The 16,202-nt window shown below is 42.7% G+C and overlaps 2 protein-coding genes across 2 annotated transcripts in view; both read right to left on the bottom strand.

Annotated features, from left to right (window-relative positions):
• Positions 1 to 42: 42 nt before the first annotated feature.
• Positions 43 to 6,568, bottom strand: tnfaip6 (tumor necrosis factor, alpha-induced protein 6). The gene is made up of 6 exons (XM_067515915.1): positions 6,410 to 6,568; positions 5,112 to 5,249; positions 4,112 to 4,273; positions 888 to 1,116; positions 354 to 394; positions 43 to 258 (listed from the first exon to the last, which is right to left on the bottom strand). Exons 1-6 carry the CDS (start codon positions 6,507 to 6,509, stop codon positions 143 to 145), a joined length of 786 nt encoding a protein of 261 aa, XP_067372016.1. The 5' UTR covers positions 6,510 to 6,568; the 3' UTR covers positions 43 to 142.
• A 6,614-nt stretch (positions 6,569 to 13,182) lies between these two features.
• Positions 13,183 to 16,202, bottom strand: part of itgb5 (integrin, beta 5) — a 35,537-nt gene continuing 32,517 nt past the window's right edge. The window contains exon 16 of the mRNA XM_067515914.1: positions 13,183 to 16,140. Within this exon, the coding sequence (XP_067372015.1) occupies positions 16,045 to 16,140 (96 nt within the window). The 3' untranslated portion in view covers positions 13,183 to 16,044. The remainder of the gene's footprint in view (positions 16,141 to 16,202) is intronic.

Raw genomic sequence — 16,202 nt, 5'->3', positions numbered from 1 at the left:
CAGGACTTTTACTTATAACAGAAACTGCAACACAATTTAATAAACTTTTACAGAATCAATTCTTTAATCAGCCCACGTGAGGTAACCAATGACATAAATACAGCAACTGTGTTTAATCATTGTATTAAATCCTTGGTCAGTGTTAATTGGTGGTGTAGTTGTGTGAAAACAAAGATGCATTAAAGGCCGTATATTGTAACTGGAAGCCTCCGGCACTGACTGAAGCATCAGAGAGGAACTTCAGCGTCATCACATTTCCTGTAAAAGAAAAGGAACATGATCCATCAGTGTGCTACGTACAGAGATCTATCCTCAGCGTAACATCGTAGAAATTCTGTCCGTCTTTTTCTCACCTGTGCTTATGATGTCTTCAGGTAAATAATCGCCACAGAATCTGTCAACAGAAAAAATATTTTAACACCACTTTGTTCATCTTAAGTGAGAATTTACAGGGAAAAGTTGTGTTTCATCAACGTGAACTGTATATTTAAAGTTGGTTGGAGAAAAACAACCACATCGCATCTCTGCATAAATTGACTTTTTTTATTGTTTTTTAACTATGAAAAAAGAATAATCAGGAATGAAAATTATGATTAAGCTGCATCCCTAATAAACCCATAATTAAATTCAGAGGCTAATTATAGCAGTGATTTGTTATAAACACAATGCTAACGCCTGACCGTCTAAATGTGACAATGTTATTTTTTTTGGACGGGTTACTGTTTCTCTTACTTGATGCAAGGGTCTATGGACAGAAGGTGTCACTGTTGTACAACTTGGGATTTGGGGCTTTATAAATAAACTTCATTTGATTTGGAAAAAACATGTGAAGCAGAGTGACGTGTTCCCATTGGAGTAGCGGGTTTGTCCCCTTCAGTGGTCCTCACCTCCCAGTAAAGCCTGAGACGTCATCGTAGCTGTCGTACACCTCCAGGTAGTCTGCTAGACAGTCTGTGTCATCCTCCACATCGAAATCCAGGAAGTGGAGGTGGATCCTCTCGCCCAGACGGACACGGATGTGCCAGTAGCAGATCTGTTCGTCCTGGTATTCTGCAGGAAATCCAGGAGATTGGATGATCTTCTGCTGATTTGTCAGCACACCCCCACACTCCTTGGCTGTAAGACACAAGAGGAATAAATAATAATTAGGCCTTACATTCACATACGATTTTCCAGACATATTCATATCTGTCATCTTTCCAGCAACAATACATACATTAGCCTGCAGATATAGTTTCCACATATTCAAGTCACAGACAATATAAAAGATAAATTCATCTCTTTTCAACTTCTTGTGCACTGGAGGGAGGTTTAGCAAATTAGCTCAAACGTCTCTTGCCTCAGCTTTGTTCCCCAGCACAAAAGCCCCCGGTAGACTCTCGCAAGGCAAAGTGGTCCCAGTGGAAGAGTGAACCCGAAATTCTTCATCAAAAACATCAAACTGTTTGGGGCTTCGTCACGTCGCATGGACCAGACAAACTAAGACCCCCTTTTAAAGCCAGACCTGGAAGGAGAGTACATGGTGGCCGGGCCTTGAACCACGGGCCCCAGTTGGGGGCCAAAAAAACAACATGGATGCACCCACCTGAGATATGAGGAAAGATCAAGGTTGGTCATGGTGTAAGTTGGTTAGAAGACAAGGTCACGGACCTGCAGTACATGTGCTGATCCTTGGTTTCATAAGTTGGCATTTGAGACATGAGACTAACCAGATTGTAAATATGTGCTTTTATAGCACTTTTGTCCAAAGCTTGTGATACTCAAAGTGCACAGTGACTTGCTTTAACTGTTGGAGTCATTTACTGTTGAGGGGCTGGATATTGTGCATAATTCCCCGCTTGATGCTTTTATTCCAAGCAACTTGAAAAATAAGAAACACAAACCAAAGGCAGTTTCGTGTCCCCTGTCTTGGCCAAAGACACTTCGACTAATAACCAGGAGCAACAGAAACCACTGACCCTGACGTTCATGGAGGACTACTTCACTGGCTGAGCCCCAGCAGCTTAAAGACACCAATCTCATTGCAGTACAGGCTGCCATAAAGTGAAGCACAAAAAAAAAAAAAAAACAGTTGATGAAAGAATTTATTTTTATCAATCAATTTAAAGGAATAAAAAGCTAATTTAACCAGGACGTTTCTTTTGAAAAGCCAAAATGGCAAATAAAGAAGAGAGCATGGATATTTAAAACAGTTTGCATGTTTTGAATGTCTGTGGCTAACAGGAACATATATGTTATAAACATCCTGTATATGCACAGTATATTGAGTTTAACTATTTAGAAAGGTTGATTGTTTGAATTCAGCTGTAACTGAAAAACAGCTCTGGACAATATATAATGTATAACCAGAGACATGTGGAAGTGTTCTCAGTGTATTGCTTTAATTAGCTGCCAGGACAGATTTAGTTTTTTGTGTTTGGTTAAACATTTTTTGGGGGGGGGTCTGCCTTTGCGTGTGAGCTGTGAATTTAGAATGGCAACGAGAAATCCTGTTGTTGAGTGGCGACAATCAAACACACATGTTTACACTGGTGACACTGGCATCAAAAGCTTTTCTACTGGATGTCTTGAAGGGATGGGAAACTTCACGTTGTCCATCTGGCACAGTGGCAAGACCAGATAAACCCACAACAGGCCTTTAAACACGGTCACAGGCAGTTTGTCTTTGTGATTCCCTGCCAGATATTTCTTTCACATGCTATTTTATATACATGCTTAAGAAAGTAAAATGTTGATGTTTCACTGATTTATTCAGTTGTTTTTAACAGCAGTTATCAGTCGCTCCACCGACACGCTTCCATACTGGTACTTCCTCCAGGTTCGCTCTGGGTCTGGCTGATAACTCACAGGGCGACACTGAGATTGTGGTTCAGACTCACGAGAAAAAAAAATTTCCTGCTTTGACTGTGGTCCCATCCTGTGCTGGTTCAAACATTTGACATGAAACACTGATGACACAATCCTGGGTGAGTCTGTGCAGCCTCAGACTTGATGACTGTTCTTAACCATAAGGCTCCAGGTCTCCCTGCTCCTGTCATTGCTCATGAGCCATTTCCATGCAGTCATCACTCTAATACACACAAACGCACTGAGGCGATGGTGTAGAAAGTCACAGATTAACACGTTTCTGTAGCAATGTTGAGTCAAATTTCGGCCTTTTTAGCTCACTGCTTTGGTTTTATGGCTGGGGGACTGGTGCCCGGACAAAAATGGGAGGGTTGAGACAGAAAGGGCATCCGGCGTAAAGACACTTGCCAAACTCAATGACCCGTCACAGGAAGAGCCGTTGATCTTTGTTTTGGTTTTATGACTCACAAAATTCTCATTACCACAAACTCTCATTACCACGTTTCCATGAGCAAAGCCTTCTATTCTACACGAATGGTCTTGTTCGCAAAGGCGACATATTGAACGTATTGAGGCAGGACACAGAGAGGGGAAGGAGACTTTAGGGGCCTGGTATGAAGTGAGTGCTACTATTTCTAGGGTACTGTGTCGAATGAATCATAATGACCACAAAGACACGTAAACCTATCCCAAAAACAAAAAACTATACATGAAATGATCATGAACAATTGATATTTTACCAAAAAGAGATGCCTGATGACCGAAACAGGGAAACTAAACAATCCCAAAGAGACAGAAAAATGATCACAAGACATAATAGTTAAACGAGACACACAATGATTTCAAGTGACATGATGCGTCTACGGCGTTAAGTCTCTCGGTCTTTGGGTCTTACGTTAGTTAGCTTCATATGCCGGTAAAGAAAAATTCTGGCAAATTGTGGATGTATATATGTGTGTGAGGTGGTTAACGGTGAACACTGTGGCCCGAGAACCAACAGTGGAGCTGTGTAAAGCGGTTGATGTTTCTCCTTCAGGTCATTTCCAGCAATGTGCCATTTTTCTGGCCTTCACTAATTTGATTTGTTTGCTGATACAGCTTTTAGAAAAATCTATTAAAACATGTTTACCAACACACAAACCATCATTCATAATTCTAAACGAGGAGCCAGAGCCACCTGTGTTATACTACATACGCAGTTTATGTACAACACTCAAAAGTACTGCAGCTCGCCCTATAATCCTACATGTAAGCGTGTACTCACCGTTTGGGTTGTAGCAGTACACATCCCATTTCTCACTCTTGTTCAGCCTGTATCCGTAGTCGATGATGCCCACCCTCCCAAAGCCGCAGTTGGTGCCGGGTTTAACGATGGGGTAACCGACGCGGCCTTTGTCGAACCATCCAGCCGCACACACATGAAAACCTGGAAAAGAGCAGCAGACTCAACCGTGTCAGGGTAACTTTCTTTTGAATGAGACTCCATACGACTGTAGGAGCCACAGAGGCACATTTTTTTAATGGTTTGGAGGATGAAGGGAATTTGTACCTACTCTACTGTATGTTCGGAATTTTTGTCATTTGTTCTGAGTTCTCCCTTTAATCTCAATGGGATAGAGTTTAACTAACTCCGTGAACATTGTCCTTCAATTATCCAGCTGCCAATATACAGATGTTAGAGGTTAAAGGCTGACAAGATATTCTTACACTCATCTGAGAGCATTTTCCCCTGGGTATCGCCTCTCAGGCTGTGCCTGACCTTCATGTAGGATTGGTATAAAACCTGCAGGTGTAAAAACATTTCTAAACCTATTGTTGCCCTGAAATACAGCATAGGACCAGTTGAACTAATCATGTACCATGTTTTATTAATAAAGGAAACCACATAGCTCCTCCAAACACACAAAGCCTTTCTTTCATGGCCTTCTGGAGACGATTAACTGTATTTTAATGGTTTGGTATTTTGTTGATTTTCTTGTTCTAGATTAAGAGTTTAGCTTTGAGACCCGTGGCCACGACAGCCCAGATGAAGGGGGGACCTCCTTGGCAGTGAGCGGCCCGATTCAGTCTCCGCGCCACACAAGATGGTGTTAACAAGATGGTTGTAACCTGCCCCGGCAGGTCATCGTCTGTGAAATAGTTTGATGAAGCAAACTGCCGATACAACAGTAAGAAACAACCCTCTGCGACTAAAAGGGTTCCTCCTGGAGTAAAGCTCTGGGTGTGATGTAGACGTGTTATTGAGTGAGTAAGTCGCCTCAGACCTATTTGCCGAGCTGCCTCCAGTTGATCGTAAGTGGCCAGACTCCCTCCCTCGTATTTGCAGACGGCCTTGGCCTCCCTATACGTCAGCTGGTATTTCCCTTTGCGTGACTCCCGGTGGTACACTCCAGCCGCTCGCTCTGTCCGGAAGAAAGAGAACAGAAAAGGCTCAGTCAGATGTTTCCACAGCAGAGCTTCACTGAGGGGGTCAAGGTTAAACATGGGCATGAAAAGCAACTCAGTGATGTTTTCCTTCACTTTGGACGTTCACCAACAGTCTGGTCACTGGCTCCTGTGCCTCCTCAGCAGGGAGTCCTCTGCTGATCCTGTTTTACTTTTACACACGCATGACTGCAAAACTGGGCAGGAGCTTTTGGAAAATAGCCTCCAGTTGCTATTTGGATCCTTAAAATCCAACAGGTGTCCTAAGTACAGTATGTAGAACATGTTACGCTATGGTGGGACTGATGTTTGTATTATCCTATATAATAATGCATTACAGTGTAGTATTATCATATATATATGTATGTACGGTCAGGAATTTTGAGGGGGTGTAGTCGACAAATGATGGCTGAAGACAACGTGACCCATGTAGAACGTCATGTAAATGTAAACCGGACGGCTGTTGAAATAAATACAACTCACACATTTAAAGTTGCAGGAAAAGGTCACATTAATCGGGCCAACTTAAAAAAAGCTGTGTTGTTTGGGATGCTAATTCTTAGTCCTCCATGTGGATTCAGACCTGAAGGAAAGGTTTAAGTACTCTACACAGTTTTTAGGTTGTTCCAACAAACTTGTAAGCGTACGACACAATCGGTTTCCGTAATTACTGAAGTAAGGTCAATTGTTGAAGGAAATTGAAGTCAACTTGTTCAATGAATGTTTTTAAACTAATTAAACAGCCACAACTGTAAATTACCTCCATATCAATTGAACCTTCATAACTGTTTCAAATGAATCCACCAAGCTACAGCAGGGCCCCAGTCTGACTTCATCTAATACAAAGACTGGGCTTCATTAAGGGCTGGAATCATTTAGCATTGACTCCAAGCTCCCGGGGAGGAGATGCTGCTTTTATCTTTATGGATGAATAAAAGCTCTGACATGAAGTCATTTCCCTTGTTCACTGGCCCCAGAAACAAGGACTGACAAACCTTTTACAGTCCCGGATAAACGGGACCTTTAATTTACCGACGCTGATCGCAAGGATACGCTCGTTACTCGATCCCCGGTTCACTAACTTCCCCTGAATTCGGGTTAAGGCGACGTCGTCAACAAGTCATTGACAGTTTCTCACCCAGCCATATTGAGTTATGGAATATTCCGTTTTTAATGCTCCAAGCCTGAGCTTCATTCAGCAGGAACCCGAGAGCCCAGAGAAAAGCCAAGACGCGCATCCTGCCGCCCTCCGTGCGCAGCTCCAGATGTGTCCAGGAGCTCTGCTGCTGGTTTTATACCCGAGCCGCAGACCGCTGCTGCGCCCAGGGGAGGAGGGAAGCTGCCAGTTCCGAGGCTTCCTAACACTCCAGCAGTGGTGCAATAAGCTAAGCACTTCACATAAAATGTCAGAATGTCTGATTGAGTACTGATGCACTAAACTAAGGTTTTATTGTGAGGAATTTAACTCACACATGGACTTAAATGTCAGTTTGTGATTCAACTTGTGCTTAAATACAGTACATTACACTTTACAACTGTAAACTGCAGTTTTTGTGTGTTCGGTTAATTTGAAGCTGTTTGTGGTCATTTTACATTAGTTTCTTGGATGTTTTGTATCTCGGTCATTCTGCACCTCTTTCGGTTGTTCATGATTTCTGAGCAGTGGCCCCCAAATGAACTCCTGGGCTCCTGGGTCGGTGCCTGGTGGGCACATAACGGCTACCTTGGTGCCTGTCCCAAGTCAGGACAAAATGGGGGGACTGCGTCAGGAAGGGCACCCGATGTAAAGACTCAATGTGCCCGTTCCTCAGCGGAGACGCCTGAAGGGAAATGCACGAAGGCCGTTGATCTTTGGTGTCTCTGGCAGTTTCATGCCTGGGGCACAGGAGCAAAAACACATTCTCAGCTTAATGAGCTGTTTCTGGGCTTTTCCTGAAGTTGGGAAACAATGTAGAAAAAGGGAACTTTCATAACAGTGACCCGAGAAACTTTTTGCAAAGAAAGCGGGAACAACTTTGTCTGCAACTTTAAGAGCCCTTTATGTGGCGGGAAGTTACTACTGTAGGTCAAGTAGAGACCTACAGAAACACACTTCCAACAACCTGCTTTGTCACCTGAGAACATGAGGTGAGAATTTCTGAGTCGTAACTAACTGATTTAGTAGTTTTACAGAACAGGACTTTCCCCAGTTTTACCTGCGTCCATGTGAAAGCTCATTTTACTTACTCACCCCTTCAACCATCTTTAACCAAACTCTGAGCAGAGAGCTGAGCGGAACCACCTCATTCAAGGATAACATGAAGGACCAGAACAACACACACACACACACACACACACACACACACACACACACACACACTCTCATGCTGGCTAAATTTGTCCTGAATTAGTTCCAGATCTGTACCCGGAGCACCTCACCCATCCGCAGCACAGTAATTGTGACATACTGTACATCACAGCTGCAACTTCGACAGGGGAGTCATCATCATTTCCGAGCCACACGAGGAGAAACTGGTCATCATAATGAAAGTGCATCTATGATTGTTCATATGGCTGAGGTCGTGTTAGTCATGGGGGCAATGAGTGTGAAACTGTGCTAAATGTGCACAGAAGTCGAGCGAGTGACCGCGAAGGGCCGAGTTCATTAAGTACGTTTATTAATAAAAGCTGGTAAACAAACGTGTACTACGCGAGTTCCTTTGTGTTTTTATATTGAATGAGATTCAGTAGAGTGGATTACATTTAAAAAGCATCGTTTATAATGCTGACAGCTAAAGCGGCTTGACTTTAATTCACATTATCAAGACATCCGTCTTTGATTCCACGCCTGAGCTGATATTTACGCTCTCGCAGTTACAATGTGAACCTCGCTTTACGTCGCGACTGAAAAGACGCCACGAAACCGTCACATTTCTCGTTCACTACAGCCAAAGCATGCGGTTTGTTGTGAAAATGGAAGGAGGTAAGAGCCTTTTTTTCAGCCTCCTGGGTCTTGTCTTCACAGTGAGAACATAAAACGCTAGAATCCTCCTTGTGTTTTACCGAAGTCTCGCATTTGTGCACCGAACAGGTAAAAAACGTCAGGTTCTGTTACATCTGCGAGTGAACTGTGATGCCCCAGAGGCCATGTTGTGCATCATTTCAGGTTTGTATTTTGATTGTAGAGCTCTGCTCAAATAGTTTTGGACAATTTAAAATTCCAAAAACTGCTAATTTTCCTGCAACAAACAGTTTGTTTTAGCTCTCTTTAAACTCCTCCCCCCCCCCCTGTCAACCTGTGAGTCCTCCGACCAAAATGATTTTTCTACTTGAGTCTCCCTGCTTTTAATAGCATGTACATATGTATTCAGACCCTTTGCAGAAAGACTTGAAATTTAGCTCAGGTGCCTCCCATTTCTCCGCCTGTGGCCCTGAAGGACTCTCACACTTTGAGCAACAAGATTCTCTGGTCTAATGAAAGAAACATTGGACAGTCTGAACTTAATTCTAAACTCATCACCTACCCAATATCATCCCCACAGTGAAGCATGGTGGCAGCAGCATCATGCTGTGGGGGTGTTTTTTAGCAGCAGGGCCTGGGAGTCTGGTCGGAGTTGAGGGAAAACTGAACGGAGCAGAGTTCCTTACTTTACTCCTTTCCACTTTCCCTCAACCCTGGCAACCTTAATGAAAACCTGTTCCACTAATCACGGAGCCAAGTGAGGAGACTGTGAGACGGATTGATTAAACGAAACTCGTTTATTGGTGAAAATTCAAGGATTAACAGAAAACGCTCCTAACGGGAGGTTACAAGAAAAAGGCTAACGGCAGGTAGTGAATACTGAACAAAAGCTAAACAAAAACTATCAACTCAACTAAAAACTAGGGAAATTAACTTAAAGAAAACAAAAAACCGGAGTGAAATATAGCTAACGAAATAAACACAAGCAAAACGAGACATAAATAAAACCCGGATGTGAAACAAACTGCTAAACCCAAAAGGACACACTGGAAAAGACCAACTAAAATAAGACATGGATGAGAAACTTCTACTAAATCAAAAGAACACACGGGGAAAAGCTAAAGAAGCTAATAAACAGAAGCACACAGAACATCAGACCACGAGTCCAATATACAGGGGTCAGGATTGCTAGTGTGAGGGACAACGAAGGTAAAGCTAACAGACCAGTACTAGGAATAGGAAGTGGGCAAAAAGGGGGGCTACAAAATAAAAGTCCACAGGGAGGAAGTGTGTCAGATCATGACACCCACAGCAGTTGGGACCTCAGACTGGACTAAAGGTTCATCTCCAAACAAGACAAGAAAGCTTAACACACAGCCAAGACAACACAGGACTTAGGGACAACTCTGAATGTCCTAGAGTGGCCTTGAACCCTATTGAAGATCTCTGGAGAGACCTGAGAATGTCTGTCCGCCAGTTCCCGTCCAACCTGACTGAGCAAAGAACAATGAAACACAATCCACCAATCCAGGTGTGCGAAGCTTGTGGCGTCACACCCGAAACGATTCAAGGGTTTGTAATTGCTGGCAACAATGCTTCACCAACACACCGACGTACATGTGATATTTCAGTTTTTTTCCTTTTCAATACATTTACAGACATTTCTAAAATTCGCTTTGTCATTATGGGGCACTGACTGCAGATGTTTGAGATAAAAAATTATTCTTTAAACAACTGCAGTGTGAGGCTGCAACATAACAGAAACATAACAGAACTGAAAAAAAGGGGGAAGGGGGTCTGAAAGGTTTCTGAGCACCACCTGTCAAAGGTCACGTTTGGCAGAGCATTAGCAAAATATGTTCCTTTATAGTTGGAACATATTTTAATGCACGCTCACGTCATATTTTAATCGTATGATGGGATTTAGGTTTTATTCCGATACGTTTGAGGTAGTTGGACATTTTTAGAAGTTTGAAATGAAATGCATGTCGCACATGTGTCTGGATCAGAGTTTGGATCATTGTCCAGCTTCTCTGAAGAAAGAGGATAATAGTGTCTTTGTTGTTGGACTGTTTATGCTTTATTTCTTCCAGCGTGCACTTGAATGGCCTCCGTGATTTCACATCCTGGCAAGTGGAGCTGGTGGAGGGTTTTTTTTTTTCACTCACACACATATACAAACAAACCCTCCTCCAGCTTTTGTTTGTGGCTTCCTGCCGCAAATGAGACGTTGAATTGAGGTTGAACCAAATGTCACATCTTGTTTTAATTAGTCAGATTAAAAATCTAAGTCTGGTTCAACAAATCGAATGAAATACATTGTGGGGAGGGGGGAGTTCCATCTGTAATGAAGTAGAGGACGTCATTGTTTACCTTCCACCACTGGACACAACTGGCTGTCAGACATTTTCCACTCGTTTTTAAAGGTCTTTGAGTTTTTGTCGTGTTGTGGGTTTTTAGTCATTTTCTATCGATTTTGTTCCTGCTGAGTCGGTGGTCGTTTCTGTCCCCCGGAGCCTCGTTGCTCGTTGAGGTAATTTCGACAGTGAAAAATCCTTTCTGCATCTTTCTTTCCTCACACTGCGCATCGGTGGTCCTCAGGTCGCCTTTTATGCAGAATCTAGGACCCTGGTCCACTGTCAGCTGAAAAGCACTAGATGGCAGCAGATAATCGGTTGGTGTTAATCATAACAGCAGCCTACAATTAAATCCACATGTGTTTATAGAAAGCTGCTCTTCTCAACACTTATGCGACTGCGGGGACTAAATCTCATTCAGCCACAGCAGCACGAGTGAAGTCCATCTACAGGGGGCAGCAGTGTTACAGCAGCCGAAGCAAATGACAATGTGGCAAATGCATCAAAGATGTGATTGTGTGTGTGTGTGTGTGTGTGTGGGGGGGGGGGGGGGGGGGGGGGGGGGGACTGGTCAGGAAAATACTGCAACATTTACATGTGTTTCACAGTAGCAGCCTTCATCGACAGGGGGTCTAAATGTTGTGCCTTCCTGACTTTTACACACTCTGCGGAGCCTTTGTGATGCATATGGCCTGAATGTGGTGGAGACAGGAGCTTGCAGACCTGCGAACATCTACATGACAAAACCAGAAAAGCTCAGCTTCCCTGCTCCCACTGCAGCAACACTCCATCAGTGACGGCTGTGCCATAAACCGGCCTGCTAATCTCGGACAGACCCGGTTATCGGCTGTGGAATGTCTCTAACAGCCTTTGAAGGAAATCTCCGGCTCTTTCGCTGCTGAGCGCTGCACCATCTCCAACCGCGTCTGTCTGCTGTTCACTGCCCATCAGGAAGTGAACTGGGGCCTTTTAGAAGCAGGTTTTTTTATATAGTTTACTTCTGCAAAAGTAGCAGAAACCCTGTGTTCATTACAGTGTAAATCCTGCGTTGACAGGTTTTACTCCATTTATCTAGGAAAATACACGCGAAGGAAAATTGACTTAAGCCAGTTTTCAGGTAAAACACTCCAGATCTCAAAATTCCGAGTCTCTACCCTTAACTGGCAACATTTCAGTGGGACATAATGCAGGTGAATCTGGCGATCGGTGGCCCAGGGGTTTTGAAAAATGTGAATCCGGTCATTTCTCACGGCGCTGGTCCACTGCGCTTTGCTGCATGTGTCTCTTTCCCACCACTTAGCACAGTATCATGACAAACCAATGGCAAACGACGAGTGCTGCCCCATTTTCAATTCCTGTCAGCAGTTCAAGTGTCCGGTGGAGAACAGGAAAAGAGAAACGAGGCTAAAAGTGCTGCGTAAAAAGAAAATTGCTCGGAGGGAAATGATCTTGAACACGACGGAGAAGCCAAATACAGGAAGTACATATTTAAATATTTAAAAGTCAGACATAACTTTTCCATTCTAATGCCACTGGCATTAAAAGATATTTCCATATGAAAGCCGAGCACAAATTTCCTTAAATATAAATTTCAAAATGTGACAATATTTGTAATTTGTTGCTTTTGATTAGTCCATCTCAAATAAACATTGAGAGAATTTTGCAGTCACTGTTTTACCAGTTGGTCAACGACAGTTTTGGACATCAACAAATTATGTCCAGGGGACAAACGGACGCTTCAGAGGATTCGAGCAAAAAGCTGTGAAAATGTCAAACGTCAAGCTTTATGGCATAAAGGGGAAAAAATCCCAAGACATGACTAATGTGTCTTAAATCAATTTCCCATCATGCCCCTGAGCTGGTGATTGGGCCAGTTCAGCAACAACTAATTAAGAGTATTGATTCTTTTAATGAGGCTCTAAATGCTGAAACTTTGTCTTTATCTTTACGTCAGATTTTAAGGGTTTTAAAAGTGTGCTGCATTAATATCAGCCCCCACCACCAGATAATGAATCTAGATACAGAGCACTCAAACGGTGTTCTCAGTAGTTTTGGTAGCTGTAGCCGCATGATGACATTAATTAAACAATCTGTGTTCGTCTGGCCTCAATATGAGAGCAATGTGTTAATTTTGTTACTTTTCTACTCATTCAAATAGTCAACAATCATTGGATGTCGTGGGGGCTTCATGCACGGAGGTCAGCACAGTGTGGGAAGGGCACATGCAAACCATTTTTCTGTGATAGTGTGAAAATAGTCCAACTCTCCACACACACACAAACACACACACACTCTCCAGCCTAATACTGCTACAGTAATGTGAGGAAACACATCACTAAAAGGCCTTTTCTGTAAAACCTTCGCCATCGTCATCATCATATCTGAGCGGCGAGGTGTAAATTACAGCATCAGCAGACACGAAGCCGGCTGTCCTGCCTCTGTGATCACACATCAAGCACAGGACAGCGCACTTAGTGGTGCAAACGGATACTTTGAAGCGTGGAGATATACACACATGCTGCTGAGTTGGTGTGATGTTTAAAATTAGAGCTCCGATTTATGAAGCTCCTCCTAATGTGTAACAGATGACCGAGCCAAACACAACAGAGTCACTGACTTTTTACATAAGCAAATTTATTGTCGTCACTCAGTGCGCAGTCTTACAGAAACACATGGTGACTGGTTCAGTACTGTACTGGAAGAATGCTGCACTGAAGTGTGAAAACGGTTTTTCAACCGAGGCACAGTGCAAAACATGTTCATTTAGAACTGTATGTACACACACACACACACACACACACAAAGTCCAAGTCTGTGGCACAAAACTAAAAAAAAAAAGGCCACAGAGCAACTTCCTCCCAATGTGCCCTCTGAGGCTTCTCAGGCAGGATGGACACAGCATCACAGGGACATCAGTCACAGAATATAGCAGCCAGTCACAGCTTATGGCCAAATTTATGCAAACTTAACATGCTGCACGTCTGTGCCGTACTCTGCACTCACACTCAATAAGACTGGAGCGGATCTACTTTCTCATAGGAAAGGCCTCTGAGGCAGCTGTACAGTATTTGATGTACCTTGGAAAAATATTCACACCCCTTGAAATTTTCCATTTTGTCACATTACAACATAAATGTATTTTGCAAATCAATATCTGAAAAGTGTGGCGTACATTTGTACTGAGACCCCTCAAAGACAATTACTTGTAAAAAAAAAAAAAATCACCTTTTGCTACAATTATAGCTGCGAGTCTTTTTAGAGTTTGTCTCTACAAGCTTTGCAGAGAGTAAAATTTTGCTCCTTCGTCTTTGCAAAATAGCTCAAGCTCAGTCAGACTGGACGGACAGCGTCTCTGAACAGCAATTTTCAAGTCCTGCCAGAGATTCTCACTTGGTCTTAGGTCTGGACTTTGACTGGCTCATTCTAACACATGAACACGCTTTGAGCTAAACCATCACATCGTAGCTCTGGCTGCATGTTCAGGGTCGTTGTCCTGCTGTTGTCGTGGTAGGTTTGCAGTTGTGCCACACTCTTTCCATTTTCAGATGAGAGATTGTCCAGTGCTCCGTGAGATGTTCAAAGCTTGGGATATTTTAAAAAAACCAAAAAAAAAAAAACAACCTAATCCTACTTTAAACTTGTCCACAACTTTATCCCTGACCTGTCGGCTGTGTTCCTTGGATTTCATGATGCTGTTCATTCACTAATGTTGTGGAACAAACCTCTGAGGGCTTCACAGAACAGCTGTACTGAGATTACGTGACACACAGGAGGACTTTTAGTTGGTGGCATCAAAGGGGGCTGAATACAAATGCACTTCACACTTTTCACATATTTATTTGTGAAAACATTTGAAAGTCATTCATCATTTCCCTTCACAATGTACCACTTTGTGTTGGTTTATCACATAAAATGTAAATAAAATACATGTGTTTGTGGTTGTAACGTGACTAAATGTGGAAAATTTCAAGGGTGTGAACACTTTTTCAAATCACTGTATATGTAGTTTTATATAGTGAGGCACCATATATTTTACCTACTGCCATTCTTTAAATTACATGAAAAGCCTAAAACCCAACAATCTCCTGATCTACTACCGAGCGTTGCCTGTGCGTCCAGACCTGACATCCCTCATTCATCTGTACAACATCTACGGAAGACTCATCAATCATTACTTTCTTGATTAATCATTGTCTAGAAAATTTGTAAAACACACCTACTTTAGTTTACTTTTGCCCAAAATTACATCTTCCAACATATTCAATTTACAAGAATATATAACAGGATGAAGCACTAAATCGTTGCTTTCAAGAAGCTGGAATGGGATCATCTTTGGTGTCTTGAACGAAATGATCAGTAATTATTTTAACCAACCTTTTTTTTGTTTGTTTGTTTGTTTTTTTGCACATTAATCACTTCAGATATACTTCCACTGCTCATCTGAGCAGTAATTCCCAGTCAGATGTACTTGTACCCCATGGGGGGGACTTGTGGAAGTTTCCAGGTGGTATATGAAAAGACTGAAGTGCAGTAACTCAGCTGATTATGTAATTATATACATTCACATACGAATCTGGGAGGAAAAAAAAAAGTCAGAACATTACAAAAAACGAATTAGCAAAACGCCCACATAAATCAAACTGTAGTACAAAATACAAATTCCATTTACTACTGAATAAAAGCGCCATTAGAGATTTGACTTCAGTAGAGACAAATGAGCTCGGGTTCAAGCGCCACGGCGACGACTCATTGTAGGTTTTGGACTTTTCATTCTATTACTGCAAGCCCACAGAGGGTAGAGGATAAGAGGCGGTCGGCGACTCAGATTAAGACAAGGGATCATAGAAACGCACGCACACACACCTTTAATCTTTCCAAGACTTGACTTTTAGTTGCTTAGTGCACAATGAAAGACTGAAGTCTATTGCTTAGTAAAAGTTAGTCGTACCAAAATGTCACTGGAACCAGCTGAAATATGTGCATTTTAATAATCATGTGGAGTGAAATGTTCCTGTTGGGTGCACAGTTTATACAAACAAACCAACCAAAAAAAAAGCTTTCTAATGTTTAGAAAAATATACAAGTAATGTCTTGCCCTGTCTATGCGATGAACTAATGGCAGTTTCAGGTGCTTGGAGTTATTTTTTTTTAAATCTTGAGTAACTGCAAACTCACTGCTAACTCTACTTCTTTTTCTTGCTCTCTAAACAAGGAAAGCAGATCATGATTTGTTGCAGCTGCATTGACTCCCACTGCTGTCTGTGAAAAACACAGTTTCAGAAAAAGAAGCCATTTCACTTTTCTCAAGCAGGTTAAAGTCTCCTCTGTTAGAACAGAAAGGCCACAGAATCCTCCCTCAGCTTAGTTCCGTTCACTTGTGGTATCAGTCGAGCTCTCTGCAGAGACACGAGTGCGTTCAGTTCGCCTCTGCACTGTCCTCCAGGGATCGGTCCTGCCGCGCCCTGTGCCGAGGGATCAGTGGAAGCCTCCATTGTATGACTTCTGGTACATTTCGAAGTCTGCGTCCAGAAAGTTTGTGCAGACAGGCTGCTTGTACAGAGGATTGGAGGCCTGGGAGTGTAAGAGGTAAAAACAAAGCCTTTCACTGGGAATCTCAGATTACTTAACTTCAG

Source organism: Channa argus, chromosome 9, assembly GCF_033026475.1.
Source record: "Channa argus isolate prfri chromosome 9, Channa argus male v1.0, whole genome shotgun sequence".
Taxonomy (NCBI): Eukaryota; Metazoa; Chordata; class Actinopteri; order Anabantiformes; family Channidae; genus Channa; species Channa argus.
This window is presented reverse-complemented; position numbering and strand designations above follow the sequence as displayed.